We start from the raw sequence: 22,934 nt of genomic DNA on the forward strand, positions 1-22,934 counted from the left end.
CAGAGCTGACACAGAGTGCTATACTATAATCTTAATCTTAATAGTTTTATACTATAATTTAGGGATGGGTATCGTTTAGGTTTTATCTGATACCGGTGCCAAATCGGTACTTTTGAAACGGTGCCGGTGCTCAAACCGGTGCTTAAAGAATGGAGAACACAAAATTGGTCCAAAAACCTCTCATGTTCAGCTGTTTTTTTTGTAAAAAGATAACAATGTTAGCCTTTTCTGCAGCTATGGGGCATATATGGTATCACTCTTGGCTGGAAGCAGTGCTTAAACAATGGAAAAAACACAAACTTTGTCCAAAAACCTCTCATGTTTAGCTGTTTCCCACTTTTTCTTTGGTCATTTTAGCCTTTTTGGCCAGGGTGAAGGGAGTATCTGCCATCAAACAAGAAGACAGCCGCATGTAGCTATGATGATGTTTGCTAGTTCACCTTACATGCATTAATGTAATAACGTGGTTAGCCTACTCAACGAAAATTACACACGAACAACATTAAGCTACTCACGCAGAGAAGAACGGCTGCTGCTGCCATCATCATCCTCATCATTTCTGCTACACTGGCAGGGCTAGGGGCCAGGACTCTCCTCTTCGGGTTTTTAACTCCGGGTTCGATAACAGGCACCACACCGCAGTAGATGTGCACGGTGTGGTCTCGCAGCAAGCTATCAAATGCTGCACATTTCTCGGCTTTTAAAAAAAACGCTATGCGTCGCCAGGTGTTTCATCGGATTTGAGGTGTTACCTCCTTTGACAGTATCACATTATCAGCTTAAAGCACTTGTTGCAGGCTGCTGAGTTTGCTATTTTGCTGTGAGTACAGCCAGACTTTTGACCGCTTGGCCTTGGTCATTTTTAATCTGTGCTCTGCTCTAAAAGAACGTACGTACCTGGCCCCGCCTACTATCCTCGGAAACGTAAAAGATGGCTAGAATCTAAAGTGTATCACAGCTCAGGAAAAAAAAAAAGCACCGAAATAAGCACCGAAATGTGCGCTGCTTTCGGTCTGGTTACTACCGTTATGTCAGAACCGGTGCCATCGTGGCACCGATACCGGTACCCCCCACAATACCAACAAGAATCGATACGATAACGAAGCTGAATAAGCCAACTAACACGCTAAGATAGACAAACGAAGCGTACAAATCCTACATACAACTAAGAACCCTATACAATCCTACGAAATCCAACAACGAAGCTAATAACCCGTACTACAACAGAATCTCAAAAACTAACAACAACTAAAACGAATAAAAGAATCCTAACTAAACAACAAACAACTACAACAAATATACATAACTAAGCTGAATAACCTCGACATAGCTAACAATATGTTATACAAACGAACTTAATATACTATATCTTATCTTAATAGTTCTATACAATCATACTATATCCTATACAGAACGAATCTTAGAATCCTATACATAATCTTATCTAGTAAATCCTATACAAACTAATCTTAATAATCCTATACTATAATCTTAATAATCCTATACTATAATCTTAATCTTAATAATCCTATACAATAATCTTAATCTTAATAATCCTATACTATAATCTTAATCTTAATAGTTTTATACTATAATCTTAATCTTAATAATCCTATACTATAATCTTAATCTTAATAGTTTTATACTATAATCTTAATCTTAATAATCCTATACAATAATCTTAATCTTAATAATCCTATACAATAATCTTAATCTTAATAATCCTATACTATAATCTTGTATAATTATAATCAGTGTAATGATGATGAAGCAGTGCTGATATGTGAGTGTTGACATAGAGAGAGGAAGTGCAGCAGGGCGCTGTTCACACATGCTAAGTGTGTGTGTGTGAGACAAATCACCCCTGACACTCGTCTCCACCCTGCCTGCACCATCCGTCGCTTTGAAGGGTTGACCCCCGGTATTTGAACCCTCCACCTTCACTGCCTCCCTTTCCTTCATGTCCACCTGTCTCCCTCTCATTCACACACTTCTCTCCTGTGCATACCTCCACCTGCTCCCTGCTGTCAGCCTGTCCATCATCGTGCAAACAATAAGAGCCGATCCCAGATGTGACTCCACATCAGTCCTAACAAACAGCTAAGCTGCGGTCAGAGCACAGATACTCAGTTATAAATAAAGTTTATTTCTGTCTGCTGATGTTGTGAGTTTGATAGTGTCTCTGTTCCTGTTCAACTTCAGAAAAACTGAATTTTGATCTGTGAAAAAGTTCACAAGGGCACGAAGACGAGACACTAACCTTCCTGTTCTTCACTGTTCCTCTTTCTAACAGCACAGCTCAGAGTGCCGTAATAATTCAACCTAGAGCAGGTTTAAAGTGAAGTTCAGGTGTGTGGACGCTGTGGGTGCACAGAGCTGGATAAGTGTGGACTCACCGAGGAGCAGGGACACTGACGGGGTCTTCATGCTGTGTGAACGACGGCTGAGATCTAAACACACAGACTAGTTCAGCTGCATTACTTCCTCTTTACAGCCGTCCCACAGTAAAGAAATACCACATGTTTCTTACCAAGTGTCATTAACCCTTTAAAACCGGTCAGAGTGGGCACGCTCTGTTTTGCGTAACTATTTTTAAATCCCGGTAGCACTGCAACCACGTAAGCTAGCGCAATAATTTTTTTTGCACAAGAAACCGGAGGAGTTGTACTTACATCTTATGCCATCAGCTTGTCCTCGGTCACAGTTTCCTTCCACATATAGCTTTGCAAAAACTGCATAAAAAGCACTTGCAGCAACAAAAACATAATATTCCAGAAACACGCTTTGCCGATCCGATCAGCTGTTTGTAACACTTCCTACGTTGGAATAGACGTCAGCGCGAACTTTCGCATGTCCGCCATTACCTGCCCGAAACCGGAAGTGACGTCATTTTCGCGGAAATGTAGTTTTTTTTTACCATATAGTCTCATGAGCTTATACTGGTGTTTTTAAAAGTTCTCTTTGACTTTATGACTTTCTGTGTCGTTTCTGGGATGCTTAGGACTCATATTGCACTGCTGGAAATAGTTTATTTTGATGCATATGCTGCTTTTTTGCAAATTTGCAGTATAATATTTATTTTCGTTTTTCCTGCAGTGTATAAAAATTGGTGTATTTCAAAAATAAAACTATGAAGACACTCAAAATAAATTTCCTGTGGTGTGAAACTATTTTGTGCAACTTTTTTGTATTTACAGTTTTGAGGGATAAGCCTCTTAAATTTCTCTAACTACAAATATATGTTAAAAAAGCAAAAACGATTTTCAATTTTTTGTAGTTTATTGCACTTTTTTGCAATTTATGTAATTACTATGCACTTAATGCAGACATATTATTACAATTTGGGTTATAATGGTTGTATTGATGTATAGCGACTTGAAATGCTCCCAAAAATGGCTCCACAGCAGGTAAAAATATAATATAAGCTCTGGCGGACTTGGTTCTATGGTAGGTCTTAAAGGGTTAAAGACAAGCGCCTGCAGTGATGTTTCCATAACGACCACGTTCAGACATTAAGCCGCAATAACAGAATTATAGCTGTATGACTTTAACTGAGCTTTAATAATAACATCGTAAAGAAGAAAAGAGGAAGGAAGCCGATCACTGAGAAGGCTGAACCTACTGTCACACCTGCACACGCTCACACCGCAGTACTGACCTTGTGACTTCGACACCCATGGACCGACGCACTCCCGATTCACTCTGATGGACATAACGTCCAGTGAGAATGTAAGACATTCATGTTGAAATATGGCCGCAGATTTTAATGTGTGAAAAAATGTCCTGAATGTGCCAACAGATCATAATTTGTAATGATGTAATGATGAGTTTATTGTAATGTCCAGCAGGGGGCGACTCGTCTGGTCTTCGAGGAAACGAGCCTCCTGCTCAGCAGATCTCTGCGCTCCGTGAGCCCTTTTCTGCTGAGATGTGATCGGTTTGATTTAAAATGTGGGCAGCTTCATCTTTTATTTACAGTCCAGATTCCTGACAGCAGCAGGACACTTTACATGTTTGTGGACATGAGATCATGCTGGAAAATTCATGCTGAGGGAGAAAAGGCAATAATATTTATGCCCAGAAACAAACCAGTGGATGAAGGCTGACCTGAGGCTGATGACCACGAGCCATGATGGCAGCCATCAGTGAGCTGAAGATTCAGAGGTCCAGAAACAAGCAGCTGATGTCACAGTGGCCACGTCTTTGTTTAAAAAAGATGTGTGTAAACTGGAATAAACAGCATCACCTGAACAGCATGCACTAAACCTGCAGTGAAGGCCAGGACACTTTAACCCGGTCCTGCAGGAGCAGCCGACACTCCTCCGTCACACCCTGAATACTTCTGCTGATAACACTTCTGCTTTTCAGCACTTCTGCTGTTTCTGCTCTGCAGCACCAGAGCTGAAGGGAGGACAGGGGAGAGAAACTCAGTGACTCACTGAGCTGCTTCGCATATTTGAGGCTCCACAATTCAAGACTTTGACTTTCTGGTTACAAGCAGCTCGTGAAGGCCGGCGCTCCGAGCCCAGACTGTGACGCTGCTTTAAATGTTTCATTAAGGGATCAAACGGGAGGAGGGAGCTGGAGCGGGGCGGCGTCGAGCTTTTGTTCGGAGACGAGAGAGGGTGTGGAAATAATCCCACTGAGAGGGAGATTACCAACCGGTGCGTTGGAATTCCTGTGACATTTCCTCCCGCATGTCCCACATTCCCAAGATGTCCTTCAGAAACACGTGTGTTCAGATTCCTGCTTGAAGAAACTCAAACACCGGCCACGTCACCGTAAAACCCGTTCGGCTCATTTTAAAGGCTCTCAGGTCTGTGTGGTCACAGTGGCAGCATCCTGCAAAGGGTCTGTTTCTTCTACAGGAAGTACAAACCAAAGTATCCTGCTTGTGTTTCCAGCAGAATTTAGTCATTTTCTGCCTGTAATTTTTCTCTCTTGGTGTTTCTTCAGTGGAAAATCCTCCTGCCCTGGAAATCCAGCCATCAAACAGGCTGGGAAAGCTATGCTCCCAGCAAGGGGCGGAGCTTAGTCTTTACAGTGGAGGAACATCCAATCAGAAGAGTCCACATAAGGAATAATTTCCAAAGTCTTCCAACATCCTTTCTGTGCTGGATGCTGATTGGCTGATTTCTGTGAGCTCTGCTGTTCAGAGTGGATTTAAAAAAACAAGCAACCTTGGGATGTGGTTCAGCGAGACGAGCCAATAGAAATCCTGAGGTTCAACCAGCCCGCCAAAGAACGGTCATCTCATTCCTTCGTTCTGATTGGTTGAAACTGCATCAGTTAGTGTTTCAGGCTGTAAAGCGTTCCCATTGGCTGGATCGGGTACAACGGTGGACAGCGTCAGGGTCATTTTGAGTGTTGTGCTGTGACCAGGCTGCGATTGGTCAGTAGAGCATGGTGGGTGGAGCTTTGTGTATCCTGAGCGTCTGGATGGAGGAGAGTATCTTCTTCTGGTGCCCTGCGAGGGTCACGCCCACTCTGAGGAGGTCTCTATGGAAACAGAAAGAGGGTGATGCAAATAAATAAATAAAAATATAGAGCTTGCTTTCCCTGAGTGATGACTGGCAGGCAGCCAATCACAGAAAGAATAAGTGTCTTACTCAGTGTTGAGCTGCGAGACGATGTCCAGGTTGGTGAATCCGGCCTGCAGGAAGCTCTGCTCGTAGCGCTCCATCTTTATGGCTCGGAGCCACTCGGAGACCGAACCGCATGCCGACAGAGGAGGCGGGACTCGCTGGTCCAACAGAGGATGGGACAGGCTGAAAGGACAGGGCAGATGTGAACCATGACATTCCTCAGCGAGTCATTATTAGAGCAGCGTGTTCAGACCTGCAGCCTATAAAATATGTGGCATGAATATGTGAGCGCGAGATTTATTCTCCTGCTCTGTTATGGTTAAAATAAGCAGAGCGTGCTGGCTTCAAGCCACGAAACCCTTAAAATGACATGTAGGTCTTAAATATGCTGCTAAGCTTTACATTTTAACCCCTTTTTCAGTCTTAAAATCAAAGACGTGTAATTTGGTGTAAAGGAGAAAGTTTTCCCAGGAGCTGCTGTGTTTGGGATCATTATCCCGTTCATGACCCAGCTTTGGCTGTCAGACAGACTCCAGAATAGGAGCTCATGGTCAACTTGGTTTTCTCCGACCATGATGGTGTAGTTTACACTTCCAGGCTGGGACGTTGGTCTTGTGAGTTTTCTCAGATAGTTTCCAAACCTGCCTATTCTCTCCTGTCAGCTCTTCCAACGAGCCTCACACTTTCAGTCCTGATCTAAGTGCAGAGTCTGAGATTAATTTGCTGTGATGATTATGTTAGAATTGTTTGGAATTGCATCTGAAAGCTTCGGACCACACAAACGGCTGAAACGTCTGCTTTATAAGGCACCCATACTTAATGATGATGGAGAAGACAGACCCAGAGTCATGTGAAACCGTTTGTGTTCATGTGACAGAAATGTTACCATGTTGTATCCAAAGCACATGACTTTACTTTGAACATCAGGAAGGATCGTGTCACACAGCAGGATAAAATCATCCCTGCTGGTTTCCACCACATGTTACACCCAGTCTGATGGTTTTATGGTATTAAATTATTTTCTTTACAGTGTTGCATCACTGCTTCAACTTATTATACAGGAGACTTGTCCTGCTTTTATTTTGAAAGTTCAGTCCTTGCTAACCACCGATCCCAGAGGTTTCCTGTTTTCCGATTTCTCTCGGCAGATTGGCCAGCTGCTGTGGTGGATGGACCTGGCTCCACCTCTTGGACTCAGGTGGAGGTCCTCGTCCTGCTATGGAGGGTTGCTCTCACGGTGTGTTCAAAACAACCTGAAATCCGTGCCAGGCAACAGTGCCACATACGTGTTCGTGCAAGTGAAAATATGTCCACTTTGGCAAAGAGAGAAAAAATAGTTTCGCGCTGTGTCACAGAAGCCTCGCACTGAGATTCTTGCATCACTTTACTCCTCCTCCGCCCTTTGGCAAATATTTGTGAATTTCCAAAATACCCAGCAACTGAACTCATGCACGTAAGGCGAGCTGAAACTTAACTTCCTGTTTGGTCTGCACAGTTTAACCAGAACCTGAAAGACCCACAGTGAGCCCCCGAGGCTGCGGAGCAGAACGAGGAGCGGCTGCTCCACCCGTGGTACTGCTTTACTATCTGCTGCTAACAAACTACAGGAACTTTATTCCTCTCAGAAAGCACAAACATGCACGCCGCCTCTGCTCTCGCCGTTAAAACAATCTCATTCTTATCTGACATTGATCTCCATCCTCCTCCTCGTGTCTCTGATGTTCCTTCACTGAAAGAGGAGGTGGACAGTCAGGAGGACACGGCTTCATTTGGAGTTTTAATCCAGGAATGTGCACCTGCTTGTGTAAACAGCTGTCAATCACACAGCTGGCTGCCCCACATTCCTTTGTCTCCCTGCCACACTCTGACCTTTGACCCCGAACCCACCAGCTGGTGCCTGAATGACATTCCACGGCTCCGGCCCCCTCCCCCTCTCCTTCATCGAGCCTCACCTCTGTGCCTCTGGGTGCGTCACTTTCAGGGAGGTGGGGTTTCGGATCAGCCTGTCGAGGGACGCCACCACGTCGCAGAACCTCGGCCGGTTGGCTCGCTCCTTCTGCCAGCAGTCCAGCATGAGCGCGTGCAGGGAGGCGGGGCACTCCGGCGGCGGGGGAAGCCTGTAGTCCTGCTCGATGGCGTTTATCACCTGATGAAGCAGAAGCGTGAGAGGCAGTGAGCACTCTGTCATTCTGATGAAACGGCTTTTTTAACCATCAGCTTTGGACACCTTTGCTGGAATAATTTCAGCTTCTTTTATTGTAAATGAGCACTAATGATTCAGTCGTAGTTTCACGTCCATGAACCTCCAAACAATCAAGTTTTAAATGTATAACTTTGTTCCTTACGTCCTGGTTGCTCATGTCCCAGTACGGTCGCTCCCCGTATGACATCACTTCCCACATGACAATCCCGTAACTCCACGTGTCGCTGGCTGAAGTGAACTTCCTGCAATCAGACAGTAAGTTCATCAAATGATTATCTACAGAACACTATAACAACAATAAGAAGAGGAAGCCTTTATCCACTACGCCAGCCTGCAGTACTGGCACTCACCTGTACGCGATGGCTTCAGGAGCCGTCCACCGAATGGGAATCTTGCCGCCCTAAAAAACAAGACTGGATCAGTCAGGTAATAACCGAATTTCACAATAAAAGCACCCAGGTAATGCTCAACAACAGAGGATCAGAACCCTGAGGATCTCCAGCAGAACCAAAACAGAGCTGAAAGACCAACCAGACAGACGTGATTGATGATGAAGGTCTTAAAGACAACATTCATCATCTACTGATGAATAAAAGACTTCCTGTTAAGAGCTGTCATGATCAGAGACAAAACTCAACTTGTAGCAACAACATGCGAGTTGAGCAGCTTTGCACGATTCACAGTTCAAAGTAAACCTTTATCTGAAACCAGCCCCCCCAGTCCATCCTCTGTCTCAAAGAGCCCCTTTCATCTTCTTTCCTTTAAGCCAACTTTATTCTGATTGGCTGTCCCTTACAGCAGATGGGTGTGGCCTTTGTGTCTGAGATAAGGATATCAGAAATCATAAAGAGACAGACTGTGACAGTTACTCACCAGAGAGCTGGTGTACGTCGGGTCTGACGAGTTTTCAGTCAGAAACCTGCTCAGGCCAAAATCTGACACCTGAAAAACACAAAACCACAACTGTCAGATCTGTTTAGATTAGTCGAGCGGACAGGTGTGCAGGGCCACACCCTCACCTTACAGACCAGGTTGGAGTTCACCAAGATGTTACGAGCCGCCAGGTCTCTATGGACGTAGCTCATTTCAGAAAGATACTTCATTCCTGCTGCGATGCCGCGCAGCATCCCCACCAGCTGGATGGTGGTAAACTGGCCATCATTCATCTGAAAACAGACAGGTAGACGGTCAGACAGGTAGAGAGTCAGACAGGTAGGGGGTCAGACAGGTAGAGGGTCATACAGGTAGAGGGTCAGACAGGGAAAAGGTCAGACAGGTAGAGGGTCAGCCAGGTAGAAGGTCATATAGGTAGAGGGTCAGCCAGGTAGAGGGTCAGACAGGTAGGGGGTCATATAGGTAGAGGGTCAGCCAGGTAGAGGGTCAGACAGGTAGAGGGTCATACAGGTAGAGGGTCAGACAGGGAAAAGGTCAGACAGGTAGAGGGTCAGCCAGGTAGAAGGTCATATAGGTAGAGGGTCAGCCAGGTAGAGGGTCAGCCAGGTAGAAGGTCATATAGGTAGAGGGTCAGCCAGGTAGAGGGTCAGACAGGTAGGGGGTCATATAGGTAGAGGGTCAGACAGGTAGAGGGTCAGACAGGTAGGGGGTCATATAGGTAGAGGGTCAGACAGGTAGAGGGTCAGACAGGTAGAAGGTCAGACAGGTAGAAGGTCAGACGGGTAGAGGGTCAGACAGGTAGAGGGTCAGACAGGGAAAAGGTCAGACAGGTTTGCTGGTCTGTGACTGTCCCCCTCTCACCCTCAGGAAGCTGTCGAGCGCCCCGTTCTCCATGAACTCGGTGAGGATCATGACGGGGCAGGAAGTGGTGATGACTCCCTCCAGGTGGATGATGTTAGGGTGCTGGAACTGTCCCATGATGGACGCCTCCGACAGGAAGTCCCGCCTCTGCTTTTCCGTGTAGCCACCCTTCAGGGTCTTAATGGCCACGTAGTTCTCCTTCCTGCCCGGGATCCTCAGCCGACCACGACACACCTCGCCAAACTCACCTGTACAGGTATACGGCACAGGTTACATTACTTTTACAATAGTTACAACTCAAATGGAAGAACACACCTGTATTTCACTGGGGATAATTTATTCAAATTTAATCCCCAGATTAATGATAAAACTGCAACGTGAAAAGATTTCAGATATACTGAACACAACACTGTCTGTGCACCTGTCCTCACCTGATTCAGGAAATGGGAAGGTAACACAGAGGTGGTGTTATTTTTGTTAAAAAACAATCACATGGGCAGGTGATGAAAGATCACGTAGTAACATTGGCTATGGTTATGACAGCAAATGTAAAAATAAACAGTCATACTCCTGCCCAGGTGTATCCAGCCGAGTCATAACAACAATGTAATGACCTGACGTTCCACAGGTGTATTTTCCCAGGTGTTTGTTTTCCTTCAGGCTTAATGTCATAGAAATATCTAATATGAGAAAAGAAAAGCCACCTTGCCAAATTCACCTCCACCTGTAGGCTAGAAGACAACAGCCTCATATCTCGTTTTCTCTAATAGGTAAAGGTAAGAAAAGCTGGAGGAGGTTTGAGGGGATGCTGGCCAATCAGACAGAGCGGGGTCACGGGAAATGAGAGGGTGGAGGTGGAGCTTAAAGTGAGTGTAAAAAGGTTCAGGTGGATGTAAATCTGGAGGTGCAGAGATCGGCTGACAGCAGAGCCCCAGAATCCAAACACAGACCTGCCGCTGAGCGTCGTCTAAGGTGAGAGCAGAGCGAGTCCACGCCGGCCGGAGGCAACGAAGCTTCCCTAAGTGGAGGCAGATCTTTGCGTTCTTTGAAGACGGAAACAGTAGAGGACCCACAGCAGAACCCTGAGGGACTCCACGTGTCAGAGCAACTAATGAGGTCACACGGTCACCTGAAAACAGCCAATCGCAGCAGGGCCGAACCCTCGACGCCGCGCAGCCCCATATCTACTCAATAAAGAGGACTCGTGTTATTGATACTGGAGGGGTGTAATGTTCCTTTAAGGCTCATTAGCGCATACCAGCACGTCAACACCTCCCTCAGCACTCACGCACATGTGGCCTGCGTGTGTGTCTGAGCGCGCTCGCCAGCCGGCGGTGAAAAGTTTGCACCCTTGTTTCCGCAGCAACCGCTATCCAGTTACATCTCACCAATGTCATCACTGAGAGCACTACTGTTACAGTAGCTGCACACACACTCAATCAATCACGCTCTCTCACGCCCTCGCACACACTCACGCACAAACGCGCACGTGGCGTGTTTACTTTTAATAAAACAGGGTTCATGACGGAGAACAAATGACATCTGATGTTTTCTTTTAGTGCGAACACAGCTTCGCCTCATCATGGGAAAGTTAATGTTCCGCTCTCGAGGGGGTCAAAGGTCACAAACACATCTGGAAGACTTTACAAAATAAAAGTCCTATTAAGACCCATAAGTTTGTTTTGGCTTTTCAGAAACAACAGAAGATATTTGGGCTTTTTGTTGTCGTGCTGCTGCCTCCGTGCAGACTCCCTAACAAAGCTCCAGAGGTGAACAGCATCCACAAATGCTTCCAGATCCCAGAGAAATTCCTCAAGATTCCCAAAATATACTCCACCATATCCACTAATAATGTGTTCCTGAATCTTTAATGATTTACTTATTACAATAATCACGAAACCATTCAAAGGTTTTTGGCATTCCCAAAAAGGCTGACGTCTCTAAAACCTTTAGCTGCACAGACGTTCCTTCAAAAGGTTCCTGGACTCGTAAAAACACTCTCTGAGCATTCACAGTTTCTTTTAAAATACCCGAAATGGTCTGATTGATGAGAATTTCATCAAAAACTTATGGCTTGGAGGGCGGAGTTCGCCCGTGACAGAAGTTTACACCACGCAGACACACAGGTGTGGGTTACCTGCTCCGATGACCTCTTCGATCTTAACGAAGGAGGCGTCGATCTCTTTGGCGAACTCCCTCACGGCCTCATTTGGGTCCTCGTAGGTAAACGGGTCGATGTAAACCTTCATCGCTACAAAAACAGCACAATCATCATCGTCAGTCGGCCGCGTTCATTTAAAACCGTTGTATCAGACTGGCTCATTGGCCGAGTTGTAGCTCTGTCTCTGATTGGCTGTCAGACTCACTCTGCCCATCTGGTAGTGGCCGCTCTTGTCGTGGATGTGCGCGCTCCTCTTCCTCCTGGTGACAGACAGACAGGTACAGACGGCTGTTTAGATTCAGAGCAGCTGCGGGATTCTGGTTTCCTCAGGAGACACACACACATCCTTTGTTCTGTCGCTCTCTCAGGAATGTGATTATCTCGCCGTATCTCGCCATCGCTCTCACAGTGTCGAGTTTCTCCATCTTAATATAGTCGACATGTCCCACCCTGCTCTGTGTGTGTGTGTGAACCTGAGGTCAGTGTGTTCTATTGTTCTGCAGAGGGGAGCAGGGAGGGTGCATCCTGAACACACGCACTCACCGGTAGCAGAACACGCCAACTATGGCCGCCACAGCGAGCACCAGTATCCCCAAAGAGGCCGAGACTCCAGTCACCATCAGCTGGGACACACCTACCCAGGAAACAAACACGCAGGAGTGAATCTCAATGTTCTCACCTCTCAGACTCTAAAGAAAATGTAATAGCATGCGACCTCGTACCGTCAGGCAGCGTGTTGAAGCCGGTCTCGGCACCGAATGAGCCGTAACCGGCCTGAGAGCGAGCGCGGACCTGCACCCGGTATCTCGTCGCCCGCTGCAGCCCATTTAGCACCAGAGAAGAAGACCTGCTGAACACGTATTGCCACTCTACCGACTCCTCACCATCCTGATAAGGACACGTTAAGAGTAGGCATTAGAGTAACGCAGGAGTCATAGTGACACGCATTAACAAAGGTCCTCACAGGACAAAACAACGTATCTAATCTGCACTTATAATCTGTGTGTGTGTGTGTGTGAGAGTTAACATATGCAGACATACATTCGCTCCAGTACAGAACCAAACCCAGTTCTACAAAGATAATCCTGCTAAAACCAGATGGGATGTTTTACAAAGTAACGCTCTTGGAATTTTAGATATATTTTATAAACACACACTAAAAGACAGAACGTAAAAAAGGCTTCGGTTTGAAGTTCACATGGACTCAGGGCCCAGGTTAACTTCAGGGTAGGTCTGCTTGATTATGGCAAAAATGATAATCACGATTATTTTCACTGAAATTGAGATCTCGATTATTTGACGATATTTATTTAACCCTTTAAGACCTACTATAGAACCAAGTCCGCCAGAGCTTATATTATATTTTTACATGCTGTAGTGCCGTTTGTGGGAGCATTTCAAGTTGCTATACAACAATACAACTGTTATAGCCCATATTTTAATAATATGTATGCATTAAGTCCATAGTAATTACATTCATTGCGAAAAAGTGCAATAAACTACAAAAAAAATTAAAAGTCGTTTTTGTTTTTTTTACATATATTTCTACTTGGAGAAATTTAAGAGGTTTATCCCTCAAAACTTTAAATACAAAAAAGTTGCAAAGAATAGTTTACAACAACAGGAAATTTATTTTGAGTGTCTTCATAGTTTTATTTTGGAGATACACCAATTTTTATATACTGCAGGAAAAACAAAAAAACAATCCTATGATGCAAATTTGCAAAGAAAACAGCAGGTGCATCAAAATAAACTATTTCCAGCAGTGCAATTTGAGTTCTAAGCATCCCAGAAACTATTCAGAAATGCATAGAGTCAAACATGACTTTTAAAAACACCAGTATATGCTTATAAGGCCTACAAGTAAAAAACTACATTTTCTGCGAAAATGACGTCACTTCCTGTTTCAGGCAGGTCATGGCGGACATGCTATAGTTCGTGCTGATGGACCTAGCAAGTGTTACAAACAGCTGATCGGATCGGCAAAGCGTGTTTCTGGAATATTATGTTTTTGTTGCTGCAAGTGCTTTTTATGCAGTTTTTGCAAAGCTTTATGTGGAAGGAAACCGTGACCGAGGACAAGCTGATGGCATAAGATGTAAGTACAACTCCTCCGGTTTCATATGCAAAACAAATAATTGCGCTAGCTTACACGGTTCCGGTTCTACAGGGATTTAAAAAAAGTTACACAAAACGGAGCGTGCTGCTCGGGTTAACAATAACAATGTATTGAATAGTGACTTTAAAAATTAATATAAAATAGTGTGCAAATACTGATAACAGTGCAAATGTTTGCAATATAAGAAATAAATGAAAAATGTAAACATCTATGTTTAGTGAACGTTGCAGTGTTGCTCTGTGGTGCAGCTACGACACCGTAGCAAAGTTTACACACTGTGTCTACTTGATCCACGTCTGACTGAACCCATAATGTTTCCACACCACTGAAGTTTTTTTACCTCTCTTTTCAACCAACGGCAGTCACTCTCCTCTCCAAATAACTTCTGCTTAGCTTTCCGAGCTTCCCTTGGGTCCTCTTAATTGTTGTGACGCGTGTTCGAAATGCAGAGAGGTGCGCTCGATTTGCCACACGGAGCAGCGCGAGAGTAAAGCACGAGGGAGGGACTAATAATCGGCTCAGTCATTTTTAATGATCGTTGAAAGCCCAGATCATAATCGTGATTAAAATTCGATTAATTGAGCAGCCCTACTTCAGGGTTAACTTAGCATAGAGGTCCTAGTGATGCACGTTAACGAGGGTCCTCGCAACACAGAAAAACCAGCATGTGTGTATACCTCAGGGCTGTAGCGCAGCTCGTAGTCCAGGATCTTGTACTGGTTGTGCACAACTGGGACGCTCCACTCTAAAGACAGACTGCTCTCTGAGGCCTCCACCCTCCTCAGACCAGATACTGGAGGAGGAACTACAGAAACACAGACCATCATTCACTGATCATTACGTTTGTGTGCACGAAAGAATTCTGGGTAATGTAGTGTGTATCTGTACCATCTCTGCTGGTGGTGATGTTGAGCTTGCTGGAGGCTGGCTCTGAGTGGCTGAGTGCAGACACGCCATTTAGCGACTGGATGGTGAAGATGTACTTTGTTTGTGGGCGGAGCCCCCAGACGACGACACGCCGCTGGGTCAGGCCGTTCTGCGCCGGCCGGTAAAGAACGCTGTCGCCACATGGGAAGCAGGAAGTGACCTGAAGAGGAGAAAGAAGAAAAGGGGCGGGGTCAGATCTGACAGCTCAGACTGGTGCTAATGGTGACAGAGATGGCGGTGGCGTACCTTGGTGGCAGTGGCGGGCCCGCAGGTGGAGCACAGGACTCTGTAGGTCAGGTCATGTCGTCCTCCGCGGTCCAGTGGCTCGCTCCACTCCAAAGTCACCATGGTGTCATTGAGCTGACTCACCGGGGAGCGAGGAGCCGAGGGAGGCTCTGCGGAGGTCAAAGGTCACAGGTCAGTGCCTGCTGAGTATCACCTGTCAGACGCTCAACATCATCTACGTTTTTTTCCCTGAGCAGCAACTCTCAGGCCGGCTGATACCTGAGAGTCAGGCGGCCTGTTTTCATTCCTGCGTAATGAGTTTTTCTTCTTTGTCTGCAGACTGATGGAGGAGCTGAGAGATAAGAACTTCCTGCCTCCACACAAACATCAGAGTAACCTGAGACCTGTGTGTGTGTGTGTGTGTGTGTGTGTGTGTGTGTGTGTGTGTGTGTGCAGTCGTTACCTGTAAGACCTCGACATTACACACACGGACACAAGCACAAAGAGGTAATGAGCCTATTAATTTGCCTAATTGCTGTTGCCTGAGGGGATGTAGTTAAAGGGGTGGGTCGGGGTACTTAAAGAGGCGTGGAGGCTTGTTGGCAAAGAGCCCTGTGTGTGTGTGTGTGTGTGTGTGTGTGTGTGTGTGTGTGTGTTTGTGGTCCAGAGTTTACACAGAGTTTAAAGTGGTCTCCAGATTATTTAATAACAAATTACATCACGTCAGTCTGTGGAGACTAGAGGCGAGTTCCTAGTGAAAGACACTCTCCAGCTGCATGATGGGAAATGTAGGACAAGAGGTTTCAGTGTTGTCAGAAATTACAATAATAAAGAAAAATAAATGAAAAGCAGAGGGACTTACGTGTGCAGGCACTGTGCGGCGGGTCCGAGTCGGCTCGATAGAAACCAGAGTGACACGGGCAGTAGGCGGAGCCTGGGATTCTTGTGTTGCTATTGGCTGGACAGGAGCTGCAGCCAACAGGTCCTGACTCGGCTTTAAAATGACCGGACGGACAGGCTGGAGACAAAGGCTTAGAATTAGCATTCACCTCTAAAAGCGCACACACATATGGGATTGTCCACCTTCACCATCAGCCTGAACCCACATGTGCACACACATCAGATCTCCAGAAGCGCTACAAAAACCGCACTTCCTCTATTGTCCACTAGGGGCTCCAGCAGCGTGCCAGTGCTCATAGACTTCCATGTTAAAATTTCAACTCTACAGCATGTTTACAACCTGATATAAAAAATAACAAGATTCAGTTACACACAGAGCGACGTGTTGTGGTTTAATGAGTGAGGCCTATATCAACAATAGACCAGGTATAATCATAGAGTGCAGAGAACAGCAGGGTGTTTAAGTAAAAAGAACATGATTACACGTGTATAATAAGCCTCTGAAGGTATGACCTGAAGCGTTTTACATCCAAACAACTGTTTTCTGAATGCAGTAAAAAGCTCAGATTAATGTGCGTTACAGAAACCAGAGCTGACATCAGAGTGTTTTCTCACAGGTGGTGGAGTTCCACAGGGCTCTGTTATTGGTCCTCTACTTTTTAATTAAGTTTCATTTAATTCTGCTTGTAAATGCACTGGATGTTTATTGCTTCATCTATGGGGGAGTCTACTCTTTTTGTACCGCACCTGTTTAAACTGGTTAGGCTTAAAAAAGGATTAAAGTTTAAATTATTAGCGATGTGGGTTCTGTGGCAGGCAGCCTGAACTGGACCTCTGGATTGTATTTGTGCCGTTGGAGCCTTTTGGAGCATTTCTAATACAATTATCTGACCAATAATAAACTGCTGTGAGGTTAATTGGACTAAAAGACAGCTGGGCTCCATTTTTGTGTGAAATTCCAGAATTTTATTTGATGTGACAGCAGCCAAAACGCGAATATTATGCGAACATTATTTTGAAGCAATAAAATGTAGTTACACTGCTTTGCAGTTGCATTTATAAAGAGCTTTTAGTAATAATTAGTTCTACAAATTGTGAAAACATTGAATGTGACCTGTTGTCTGAACACAACCAGTTTGAGTCAGAGAAGATTTGAGCTGTTGTATTGTTAATCAGAGCTCACACAGGCTGCTGCCTCCTGGCCTCAGGCTCTAACACGGCAGCCAAAGACGAGGCTGTAGAACAATGGGACTAAAACCAACAATGAAGGTATCAGGCGTGCCAGCGAGTCCCAACTAAAGCAAATGTTCCACTCAAACATGACAGTGAACCTCGAAGCAGTAAAAGCAGCTCAGTGCGTCCAGAAACAGCTCAAACCCGTCAGTGGTCGTCCCCGAAAGAGATCAAACAGTCCCAAAGAAACACACCCGCCTCTCCTGCTCATGCACACTCCAGCAAACAGATGTTTATGAACATCTGGAGCCTTTTATTAGAAATGAAACATGTTTGTGACGTAGAGGTCGATTTCTGTCACTGAGGTTTAAAAATGGTTGGAAACTAAAAATGGCTCATTTATAGGAAATATTAAAGAATGAACACATGATTATGTTAAAAAGAGCAGAGAGTGAAAGCAGAGAGGTTTGGCTCTGTGGGTTTGTGGCCTGGAATGTGAGTAATGCTCAGAGCTGGGATCAGGAACACCGCAGAGGGATGAAGGGATGAAGGGAGGAGTGCAGCCTCACAGACAATAAGAGACAGGAAGTGACCTTGGCTTCAACAGGATGTGGAAAGTGCTGCCATGATGTCATCACTGGCCTCCCCTGCCAAGCACGAGTGTAAGCACACACACACGCACACACTCTGCTTAAGCAGCGCTAGTTAACCTCTGACCTCTTCACTCAGCCTGGCTCTTGCCCCTCCCCCTCCCTCAGAAGCAGAGACAAGCAGAGGACGTCGCTGCTTCTGCTGTCGCCGCTGCAGCGCTTCCCGCTCGCAGTCAGCTGACCTTTGACCTCACACAGAATAACAGGAAACTTGGACAACCAAGCCGTCTGCGGCCCGCGTCGACCTCGCTCTGCTTTCATCCCGCGGCGATGGCGGAGAGGAGAGGAAGTGTGGAAACAGGACGGAAACGTGCGGCGAGCGCGGAGGCAGGACGGACTCCGATTACAGCGCGTTTCCTCCAGAGAAACACCGCAGCAGCTGCTCCTGCAGTTTACCCACAACCCCTCTCACTTACTCATTAAAGTAAACAGCTGCACACGACTTCAACGACAGCTCAATAATAACTTTCTCCTTCAGGCCTCCACCATCCCCCCACACCGCCAGTCTTATTCTGAAAGGACGCCTGAGCGGCGTGAAGGAGCCGGCACGGCGCGAGACTCCCCGAATACTTTAACAACAATTTATCAACGCGTAACACAACTATTTTAGAAATCTCCTAAAACTTTCAACTTTAAAACTAAAAGTAACAGAATATTCAGCTACGTTTGAAAAGTAAATAAAGGAACATCTCAATGACAAATAATCACGTGCTTCTCTGTTTTTCAGCTGGTGTGAAGCTTCATGAATAACAGCATGAACCATATTTCGTTTGCACAGACTGTGATTTTAGTCACTGCGCAGCAGTTTGTGACTGTGTGTGAAAAGTGGATTATAAACTCACTGTAAGAAGCTGAACACTTGTTGACACAGCCACTCCTCTACTGTGACCCACACCGCTTCCTGTCATTTACTTAACAATAGTTACTATAGTTACTGTTAACAGTGTCCTAAGTGTGCCAATGACAAACCCGTTTTAAACATTGACTTTCAGGATAGAATCAGAGAAATGATCATTTCTTTTCTGTAATCTCGGTCAAAGTTTCCTACATATTTTCAACTCTTTTTCTCTAAAATCTCACATCTTATTTTCATTATATTCAGTTCAAACGCAACAAATGTTTTTATAACATTAAATTAAATCTACATGTTTCTTAATTAAAGGACTTTAACATTTGACTCGTTATAACTTTAAAACAGAAGTTTCTTTCATTTTTTGGATGTTTTTCATAAAAATATTACGTTTACACTTTTAAAAACTCACTTTCTACTAATTTTGTTAATAAATACAATTTTCGCCTTCTTTTCATTGTTTTAGAAATTCAGTTGAATTTCATATAAAAACACAACAGCCGTTTGTAATCACCTTGATGAACTGAGACATTCATTTATTTGTAACTGTTGACAGAGTTATTTTTCAACATGTTGCAAGTTTTAATAAAACTGCTGATTTGCTGAAACAATTAACATACACATCAGATTTGTCTGTTTTGTTACAATATTAAACAAACTTTATTGTAAACTCCATCAACACCATTTTACTTTTTTCTTCAAAACCTTTTGTAATTTAAGTAATTTAACTTCTGTATTGTAACTATTTTGACTTTAATAAGATTTGTAGGACTAATATTACTAATAATAATAATAATAATAATAATAATACTAATATTGTATCACAGTCAGACAGTCAGGTACAGTTATACCAAAATATAAACAATTAAAGCTTTTTTTATTTCAGATTGTTTGTCTTAAGATCAGTTTTCTTCTCATTATAACTTTAATAACAATCATAAATAAAAACATTACAAAATGTAATGTTTGGCAGCAGTGTGATGTCTATTGTCAAACAATTGCGGTCTTATTGTGGAAGTGACGGCTTCCTCTGATGCCTGTGCTGATTACAGAAACAGTAATCCTTGTTTGCTGATACGTTTCAGGAATCCTCTTACACGCCGTAAGACAACGACTGTAATCTGGTTATAATCTGGTTATATGTAAACAAACGTTGTGATCTGAGCTCATGGTGGGGAAGAGAAACACTTTCTTATGTTTCCATTTCCCTCAGATTTAAAGTGTTTACTGAGTAAAGCTGTAACACTGAGAGTAATCTGATTACTGCTGAGTTTTATCCTGCTTTACTTTGGGGCCCCTGCTCTGCTCGCTCTCACACTGTCAACACGTCGCTCTCTCTCCCTCTAATCGCCTCCAGCTTCTCCTCTCTGTTTACTCGGACTCGCAGTTCTGACCACGAAGAATTTTAAGTGCTGATAATGAAGCGGCGCGCAGGAGAAGCTTTTACTTTGTAAAACAAATGATGGTCGGAGCTGTTAGTGAGTTCAAGTCGTGACGGTGAACCCGAGGTCTCGGCTCGGGCCTTCGAATGTGCCGGATTCATTCGTTCCATCTCAGTGACGACGCTTTTACTTTGAAAACTAACAGGAGGTCTTTTGTTTTATGGACTGCACTCTCACCTCTGCAGCGTACGTCGGTCTCTCCTGCTTCGTATCCAGGACGACAGGCGCAGCTGGACGTCGGCTGTCCTACCCACTCCCCGTCTTCACCACAAAGCATGCTGGGAGGTTGTGACTGCTCGCCAGGCGGCGTCACGGCATTCTCCACGCACACACCCTGAGCCTGCAGCAGAATGTCAAAATAAAAGCTCGTAGACACAAAAGCTGCAGTTACAGTGCTTTTATTTTTAAACTCAAAGGTGAGCTTGTTATGTACAAGAATGCTAGACTCCACTGTTGCTATGGTTACCTGCTCCACCAGCGAGTGGGGGACGGTTTCAGGAAAAGAGGCGAAGGCGCGGCGCAGGGGCGGGCACTTCCTGTAGAACACACGCACAGAGAGCAACGCCATGCAGGCGCTCTGGCTTTGGAAGGCCAGGTAAAGCCCCGCCTTACGCAGTCCTTCCAGCCGCAGCACCTTGACATTAGGGCGGCCCCTGGCGTCACGCAGCATCAGGTGGTCGGCGGCGACTGTCGCCACTTTGATGTAAGGGTTCTCCATCCAGGCCGGGCTGGTGAGCGTGGCGTCGTCAGCCTCTGACGGGTAGTAGTACAGGTTGAAGGTCTCTTTACACGGCTGCCTCAGACTGGAACACTCCATCATGGAAAACCTGCGTCGACACGTTCAGAGCTTACATTCGTTTCTCCGCGTTAATCAACATCAACGACCTGTGATGTCCACCAACCAGATCTCCACGTAGACCGTGGTCGCCGCCTTCAGAGGGATCCAGCGCGTCCTCAGCCAATAGGAAGAAGTGCTAGTGATGGTGCAGATCTCATAGGTCCGCACAGTGTTTTGCTGATCGTCCCTCGAGCTCGCTTCCTCCCACTAAGGACAGAGACGGATCATAGGTGAGCTTTTCATTCACAGCAATGCAGAGTGTTAGCTATAAGCTAACAGATTAGCTTTGATGTGTACCTGCGAGTCATCAGCAGGGTAGCTCGTCCATCTTAGGTCAGATGTGGCCAGCTTGGTGTTCATCAGCACATCTGAAACACAGACAGCAACAGTCAGCAAGTCCCGGGCAAATAAAACATCCTCTAAAAATCACCCAAAGTTCATCCCACTGCAGGTCTTCAGCAAACCTACTGAGCACTCCTTTAAAACCTCGACGTAGTCCTCCACAGGCAAGTCACCACACTCCCCTCAAATGCTCCAACGACATGCTTGCTTGTGCCCCTTGAAACATTCCTCAAACACCCTCCTTGAGTTTGTCAGCAACGTCCTCAAGCAGCACTGACGTCACTTGGGACCTTTCGAGACTTGTTGGACCGTTTTAAAGATCCCAGCAGCCTCCTAGAAGTGTTTCCAAACCTCTTAAAACAGCTGCAAATGTTATTTAAAACCTCTTAAAAGTTTGCTTAAAACCTTTTAAAAGACCCTCCTAAGGTCCTCAACATACCTTCAAGTCATGAGACTCCCAATGGACCCCCACAACCTTGTAAAGATCTCGAAAAGCCTCTTAACAGTCGCCCAAATGACCACAACAAACTGGTAATGTAAGAACACAACAACCTCCTGATGGTTCTTTGAAGCCTAGATGTGTTAAAGGTCCCTCGATTCCTCTTAAAAATAAAATATAATGTTTTGAAACTGCATTAAAGTTATCTGTAAAACCCCTCGAGGTTATCAACAAGTTCCTCAAACAGCAGTGATGCCACTTGGGAATCTTTTCAGACTCAATGGTCCCAGCAGCCTCCTATAAGTTTTTCAAAACCTCTAAAAAGGCCCCTAAATTCCCTAGAAATTCCTCCAAAGTTCTCCTAAATGCTCTTCAAACCACCTGTAAAACAGCTTCTTCCAACCTTATAAAGCTTAAAACCTCCTAAAAGTCAGCCTGAAGCCTTCAAATCATCAGTCAAGGTGTCTCAAAGCCTCTCAGCCACTCAGATGCCTCCAACACACTTGTATTTAATGCAAAAACTCTTCAATTTTACTAAAATGCCCCTTTGAAAACATCCCACGTGTCCAGAGCTCCTTAAAGTCTTTTTTAAAAATCACGTCTTTTACGACCTCTTTTGAAAACACCTAGGTGTCTCTGAAAGCTTTTGAAAAAGCGTTTGGAAAACCGCGTGAACTTGTGCACTCGCGTCCACAACCACTGGAAGCTCAGCAAACCCCTGAAACCATCAGAACCGCTCGGTGACTCCGGCAGACAGAGAAACTCACGGAGGCCTCAGACGGAGCAACAGAACCAGATCAGCTGAAGGCGGCGCTCTGATATGAGCTCTGATTTTTCACTGGAAGTCAGCAGGTTCAGCCAGACGACCCACAGGAGGTCTTTCAGCGGCTTCAATCAGGGAAAGTAAAAACACAGACGGTCATACAACACAAGGGCTTCTTTCTCCCTCTGTGTGTCTCTGTGGAGGAAGGAGGACAGGTGAAGAAGACCAGGCTACACCCCGACAAACACACACATTCGAAGCATGCCTGCACATGTGTAATATCTGCCGTGAGTGATGGTGTGTAATCAGCGTTGGAGGAGAGAGGCTCAGGAGGCTTAACCCTGACACACACGGTGAAAAATGCAGACGTTTCTCACACTTTTCCCCTCTTCCTAAGCCTCTTAGACCTCCACAACCACCATACGTTCATATCAGTCCTCTGCAGAAAGTAGTCCCATACAAATGCAACATTAATGCTGCTGTTTTCTGAGGATTTCTGTTTTCAGTCAGAGCTCAGAGCCGCAGAAAGAGAGCGATAAATCTAAGCGTGCTGGTTTCACTG

General features: G+C 45.2%; 1 protein-coding gene across 1 annotated transcript in view; it reads right to left on the reverse strand.

Moving 5' to 3' along the window:
* Positions 1-4,931: 4,931 nt before the first annotated feature.
* LOC120732018 (ephrin type-B receptor 4b-like) overlaps positions 4,932-22,934 on the reverse strand; it is a 33,757-nt gene continuing 15,754 nt past the window's right edge. The window contains exons 2-21 of the mRNA XM_040029401.1: positions 21,126-21,196; positions 20,893-21,035; positions 20,457-20,817; positions 20,168-20,330; positions 15,838-15,993; positions 14,997-15,145; positions 14,712-14,910; positions 14,501-14,628; positions 12,427-12,592; positions 12,248-12,338; positions 11,906-11,961; positions 11,681-11,794; positions 9,544-9,791; positions 8,808-8,954; positions 8,662-8,730; positions 8,139-8,188; positions 7,931-8,030; positions 7,538-7,731; positions 5,610-5,768; positions 4,932-5,499 (exon numbers count right to left, since the gene is read on the reverse strand). Of these exons, the coding sequence (XP_039885335.1) occupies positions 5,394-5,499; positions 5,610-5,768; positions 7,538-7,731; positions 7,931-8,030; positions 8,139-8,188; positions 8,662-8,730; positions 8,808-8,954; positions 9,544-9,791; positions 11,681-11,794; positions 11,906-11,961; positions 12,248-12,338; positions 12,427-12,592; positions 14,501-14,628; positions 14,712-14,910; positions 14,997-15,145; positions 15,838-15,993; positions 20,168-20,330; positions 20,457-20,817; positions 20,893-21,035; positions 21,126-21,196 (2,870 nt within the window). The 3' untranslated portion in view covers positions 4,932-5,393. The remainder of the gene's footprint in view (positions 5,500-5,609; positions 5,769-7,537; positions 7,732-7,930; positions 8,031-8,138; positions 8,189-8,661; positions 8,731-8,807; positions 8,955-9,543; positions 9,792-11,680; positions 11,795-11,905; positions 11,962-12,247; positions 12,339-12,426; positions 12,593-14,500; positions 14,629-14,711; positions 14,911-14,996; positions 15,146-15,837; positions 15,994-20,167; positions 20,331-20,456; positions 20,818-20,892; positions 21,036-21,125; positions 21,197-22,934) is intronic.

The sequence above is a fragment of the Simochromis diagramma genome, unplaced genomic scaffold (assembly GCF_900408965.1).
Source record: "Simochromis diagramma unplaced genomic scaffold, fSimDia1.1 OVJJ01000395.1, whole genome shotgun sequence".
Classification (NCBI taxonomy): Eukaryota; Metazoa; Chordata; class Actinopteri; order Cichliformes; family Cichlidae; genus Simochromis; species Simochromis diagramma.